At 39.8% G+C, this 6,128-nt stretch overlaps 1 protein-coding gene across 1 annotated transcript; it reads left to right on the plus strand.

Annotated features, from left to right (window-relative positions):
* The first annotated feature begins 2,221 nt into the window (after positions 1-2,221).
* On the plus strand, positions 2,222-3,292 carry LOC133830788 (uncharacterized). The gene is made up of 2 exons (XM_062260868.1): positions 2,222-2,601; positions 2,707-3,292. The coding sequence occupies exons 1-2, from the start codon at positions 2,222-2,224 to the stop codon at positions 3,290-3,292; spliced, it is 966 nt and encodes a 321-aa protein (XP_062116852.1).
* The last annotated feature ends 2,836 nt before the right edge of the window (positions 3,293-6,128 follow it).

Consider the following 6,128-nt stretch of genomic DNA (forward strand, 5'->3'; position numbering starts at 1 on the left):
CGCTTATAAGTTCTTCGACCTTAGGGTCGGTCCCGCATTAATGCCATAGAGCCATTCAATGCGTGATCGTCGACTTTAGAGTCGGTCCCTGACTAGTCAGTGTCTTGAACAGGTAATCAGCATTCATTAGCATTTAGTATGCAATCCACGTTCACATATATCAACCAACATGCTTCAATATCAAACCATGCATGTCATATACCTGTACAGGGTGCAACTGTATCCATACACTGTTTTCTTACCACAAGTTCGAGCGAGAAGTATGATAAAGACGACCCCTAAGAACGATCGGTCTTTTAGTTCCTTAGCGGTTACCTAATCACAACCAATTATAACCTCCATTAATGAGAATCCACAATGATAGGGTCTTGACCTAAGCACCATCCTCGGGACCTCGAAACATGCCCACACGGTGAGTAGATTCGATCCCGGGCCTTAAGGATTGAAACCCCAAGTCAAAAACCCTTAAAAACACTCAAAACGGGGTTTGGAAGGAACAGGGTAGCGCTACAGCGCTCAACCCCTAGCGCCACAACGCTCTACTCAGAACCTCCCAAAAGCCAAAAAGCCTCCTGAGGAGCGCTATAGCGCCCTAGGGTGGGCTCTGTAGCGCTACCTCCAGCCCAAAACACCCCTGAACCGACCTTCTTCATCTCCTTCGTTTCCAACTCGATTTCCAATCTTCCAAAGCCTATTCTTGATGCCAAATTAACCCAAAAACCATCCCAACACACCCCAAACATCACAAGCATGGGAACCCTAGCCAAAACTCCCAACAAAACCCATGAATTCACCCTAAACATTTCAGCTGCAAAACAAAACCAAAACAGAGCAAACCAGAGAAACTATGGTTAGAAACTTACCCAAAGCTTGGCTTATGATGGCCTTCAATGGTGGAACACACTCCCAATCTCCCAAGGCTTGCTTCCTAAGCTTGAATCCTCAAAATTGGTTCAAAAACCACAAAGAACAGTGAAGAGAACAAGGTACGGGAGAACTCTAAAGTATACTCTGTTTTCTAAAATTTTCTTCAGCCAACAAAGGTTATATCTATCCTAGGGGTGAAATGTCCATTTTACCCCTAGGTCAATTAATGGTTTCTAAAGACTCCCAAGGGCATTTTTGGTACTTTCCTTCTAACTCGTTAATCATAATTAACGCTCTCCAATTCCCGCTATCCTCAATAATCATAAACACCAATAATTCATATCCCGTTACCCTTTGTCTCCCGGTAACGCTCTAACCCTCAAAATCACCCCGAGACTCAAACCAAGTCCGACACTTAAACCTATTGTGACTAAACCGCTAATCAATATTCTACGATCGTCTCATGTCGAACAGCTCGAACAAACCCACATCATAATGTGGTCTCAACATATATCATCGACATGCATACAATTAACATTATATTATAATATAATTCTCATAAACATGCGTAAACACATAAAATGGCATAATTAAACAACTATGGCCCTCCCGGCCTACAAATCCAGCCGTTAAACCACATTAGGGAATCTGGGGCATTACAAATACTAGGGTGAACGGTCCATGGCAAAGATAGTAGGCACCATTGGAAAATTTGTGAAGCAAGATCGAGCAACAATGGCCAGGGAGAAGCTACAATATGCTCGGGTCCTAATTGAAATGAGTATTACAAAAGAGTTACCTAATCAAATCAAGTTTGAAGAAGAAAAGGGGGAATATGTGTATGTTGAAGTACAATATGAATGGAAACTTGATATTTGTGTGCATTGTAAAGGGATAGGTCACCGGAAGGAAGTGTGTAAGAAGAGAGTGACCCAAGGAGAATCATCAAAAACTTGGCAAGAGAAGAAAAGTGGAGTACCAAGTTCAGATCATTCTTAGAATAGAAGCATGAAAACTCAGGGACTGGGAGCAATAGAGGAAACAACAGAGGGGAATCAGCAAATCAATGGGAAGCAGGGTATATTAGTTAAGAATAAAGAGATTCCAGAGCGCAATTCTTTTTCGGTGCTAGGACAGTTTTCAGTAGCTGAGGTTCAAGTTGGGGTAGCTTTACATGAGATGAGGACTAACATGAATGGAGGGCGAGAGCCTCCATTCATAAATGGATAGATTATTTGGTTGGAATGTTAGGGGGCTTAACAAAACTAGTAAACAACGGGAAGTCATGAGAATGATTTCTAACAAAAGAATTGGTTTTGTTAGCCTTCTAGAAACTTGGGTAAAGGCTTCTAATATGGGGTCTTTATACCTTAATATGTTTAAGGGTTGGTGTTTCACTTCAAACTTAATGCACCACCCTAATGGTAGAATTGTAGTGGCTTGGAATCCTTTGAGTTTTGATGTGGATATTCGAGGTGGTTCTAGTCAATGGATGCATTTTAATGTTGCTGTCAAGAATGGTGCTCAGTTTGCCATAACAATTGTGTATGCGTTTAATGATATGAAGGGTAGGGAGAGGTTATGGGTGGATTTGGAACATATTGCTCATGATATTAGCTGCCCTTGGATTGTAATGGGGGACTTCAATGCTATATTATCCCCTTCAGATAGGTTTCCTTATCATGGTAATGGTTCAGAATTAGCCTCTTTTCAAAACTGTGTGGTGAAATGTAGGTTAGTAGATGTGAAGACTTAGGGTTCATTTTACACGTGGAATAATAAGCAAGCTGGTAAGGACCGGGTATTTGCTAAACTTGATAGAGTATTGGCTAATGATAGTTGGCTAGAGAAATTTAATGCAACTGAAGTTGTCTTTTTCCCTGAAGGTGAAATGGATCATAGTCCTTTTGTGGTGAATTTTGGCTCAGTTCCTGAGACTAGGAAACTTTTCAAATTTTTCAATTTTTGGAGTAATCTTGAAGGATTTCAGAGGATAGTGGCAGAGAGTTGGATTAAAGATGTTAATGGGACTCCAATGTTTCGTCTGATATCAAAATTAAAACGGCTTCGAGTGGAGTTGAAAAAACTTAACAGAGATGGGAAAGGGGATGTGTTTGTTCAGGAGGCGAAGAAGCTCAAGATGATGCTAGATGTTCAAGGGAAATTACAAACTTACCCTGGTAATAGCCAACTGATTGATGAGGAGATCTCAAGAAGAACAGATTATCAGCAGGCTCATAAAAATAAGATTCAGTTTTTGAAGCAGAAAGTCAAAGAGGAGTGGTTAAAACATGGGGATGAGAATACAAAATTATTCCACAATACCATTCTTAATAGGAACATTCAGAATGCCATTTACTCTATTTGGGATATGAAAGGCAATTGGCTAGATAGGCAGGAAGATGTTCCAAAAGGCTTTTCATGAATATTATGAAGAGCTGCTAGGTTCAAAAATGAGAGGTAGAAGGGCTGTATTGGATTCGGTGGTGCAGAAAGGAGCTACTATCTCAGAGCAGCAAGCTGAGTTTTTATGTGGAAAATATACTCAAGAGGAGGTTAAAGCTGCTCTATATTCGATACCTGATGAGAAAGCTCCAGGACCAGATGGGTATAACAGTGCTTTCTTTAAGCACTCATGGAATATCACAGGTAGTGATCTTACTCAGGCAGTGCTATCCTTTCTCCATTCAGGGAAGATTCTCAAAGAAATCAATACCACAAATATAATCCTTATCCCCAAGTCTAGTTGTCCTAAGAATGTTAGTAAATATAGGCCAATAGCTTGCTGCAATGTGGTCTATAAGATAGCTACTAAGTTTATTTGCATGAGGCTTAGGGAGATTCTTCCTTCAATTATTTCTGAAAAACCAGAGTGGCTTTATTAAAGGTAGGAACATAGCTCATAACATAATGCTATGTCAAGATCTGGTTAGAGGGTATGGAAGGAAAATTGCGCAGGCAGCTTGCCTCATCAAAATTGATCTTCAGAAAGCCTATGACTCTCTGGATTGGAATTTTTTACAAGAAATGTTGTCAGCTCTTAAGTTTCTTGGTCAGTTTATTCAGTTAGTAATGAGTTGTGTCACAACAGCTAGATTTTCGATCATGCTTAATGGGGCCCCAACTGATCTTATTCAAGCCAGAAGAGGGTTAAGGCAAGGGGACCCCATGTCCCCTTTACTGTTTGTGATTGGAATGGAGTATTTATCAAGAATTCTAGCTAAAGTTGCTCAGCATCCAGACTTTAAATACCATCCTAGATGTGGCAGTTTACAGGTAACTCATCTGTGCTTTGCAGATGATTTGTTGTTGTTTAGCAGGGGTGATTTCAAGGCAGCTTATATGTTATTAAGATGGTTCCAGTTATTTTCGGAGGCTTCTGGATTGAAGGCTAATCAGAAGAAATCTGCCATTTATGGAGTGGGGCTGCAGGAGGAGGTCTGGTATCAGCTTACAGAGGTGACTGGTTTTCAGAGAAGCAGGCTCCCTTTTAAATACTTAGGGATGTCAATAAGCAATAAAAGAATCTCCAAAGCTGAGTGTGAGTGCTTGGTGGATAAAATGGTGAAAAGGATAAGAATTTGGAGCTCAAGGAATCTTTCTTATGCAGGGAGGTGTGTTCTTATTAACTCTGTCTTGCTATCCATTAACACATATTGGTCTCAAATTGTTATATTACCAAGATCAGTGATAGCTAGAATTAATCAGATTTGTAGAGTTTTCTTATGGAAGAGTGGTGAAAGTGTGGAAGGTCATGGAAGAGTTTCCTGGGCAGAGATTAGTCATTCTAAACAGAGAGGAGGTCTGGGTTTTAAAGATGTAGGGCTGTGGAATATGTGTGCCATAGGGAAATATGTTTGGGCCATTCCCAACAAGGAAGATAATTTGTGGGTGAAGTGGATTCATACTGTTTACATAAATCAAGAAGATTGGTGGGGTTATAAGGCACCTAGCACTAGTAGTTGGTATTGGAAACAAATTGTTAGGGCCAAGGAGGAGTTAAAGGAATCTTATCAAGGATTTATTCTCAACTGGCCTCATTACAGTATAGCTAAATTGTATAATCTGATGAAGAACAAATCTGAGACCAGATGGAAATTTTCTTCAATTTGGGATAGGCTAGGAATTCCAAAGCATAAGTTTGTGACATGGTTGGTGCTAAAGCAAAGGATGCCTACTAAAGATAGACTGTTCAGATTTGGAATTGCTCAAGATTCTCTGCGTGTTATCTGTGGTCAGTATGTTGAAAGTCATCGACATTTATTTTTTGAATGTCAGTTCAGTAAGATTTGTCTGGTTTCTATCTTGACTTGGTTAAGGATAGGATCCCATTGATTTGAGTTGGTTGGTTTGATGAATTGGATAAGACGCAGTAGACACTCCGCCTGCAGAAGAAGAGTGTATTATTGTTCGCTTAGTGCTTGTGTGTACCACATTTGGAGAGCTAGAAATTCAGCTTATTGGAAGCTTCAGGTGCCTTTAGCGGGTTGTGTAACTCAGAATATTAAAAATGATGTTTGTAATAGATTTTGTTTGTTGTTTGAAAGGAAACTAGGAAAGAAGGATTTAGCATGGGTGAGGAAGTTACATAGTAATTAATTGTTTAGTGTTTGTTTTTGTTTTAGAGGTTAGTGTCTGTATTTGATTGGTGTTTGTAACTTGTGCATAATTCAAGCTTGCTGATTTACCAAAAAAAAAAAAGGTAGAAGTTTGTATTTAACCAAGTGGGGGGATGTTATGATTGCTTAAAATACAAAGACTAAGTGTTGTTACACAAGCTAGGTGTAAAACACTTTATAATTTCACATAGGAAAGATGTGAAATTTGAGTTTCTATTGTAGGCACTTCAATTTTGTATTTTTGCGTCCAAAGTGATACAATGTAGTATCTAAGCATGCCCAAAAACTTTGGGAGACTTTGGAGGTGTTTAAGGTCAATTTCGAACGTTTTGACCTGTTGGGGTGGCGTTGTGTTGTCACCCTTGTGGTGTAGCATCGCTTGAAACCCTAGGGTTTCAGTGATGCTAGCGGGCGATACATCGCCTACTAGCAGGCTACGCATTGTCTTACGTGTCCGTACAGCCACGTGTATTAGCTCCAAATGGTGTGTTTTAAGGCTCTAATCCCATTGGTTAGACCTAACTACTCTACCTACTCTATAAAAGTGTTCTAATAGAGTTTTGATAGACTTGATTACTCTCTCAAATCTCTCTCTAAGCTTTCTCTCTTTAGCTTTCAAGATCTCAAGTTTTCTCCAAGAAA

The sequence above is a fragment of the Humulus lupulus genome, chromosome 1 (genome assembly GCF_963169125.1).
Source record: "Humulus lupulus chromosome 1, drHumLupu1.1, whole genome shotgun sequence".
In the NCBI taxonomy this organism is placed as follows: Eukaryota; Viridiplantae; Streptophyta; class Magnoliopsida; order Rosales; family Cannabaceae; genus Humulus; species Humulus lupulus.

Bases quoted from the DNA above. Each gene is read 5' to 3' on its own strand.
- LOC133830788 (XM_062260868.1), top strand. From the start codon at position 2,222: ATGGGGTCTTTATACCTTAATATGTTTAAGGGTTGGTGTTTCACTTCA. The intron at 2,602-2,706 runs GTTAGTAGATGT...GGCTAATGATAG, and splicing joins AACTGTGTGGTGAAATGTAG to TTGGCTAGAGAAATTTAATG.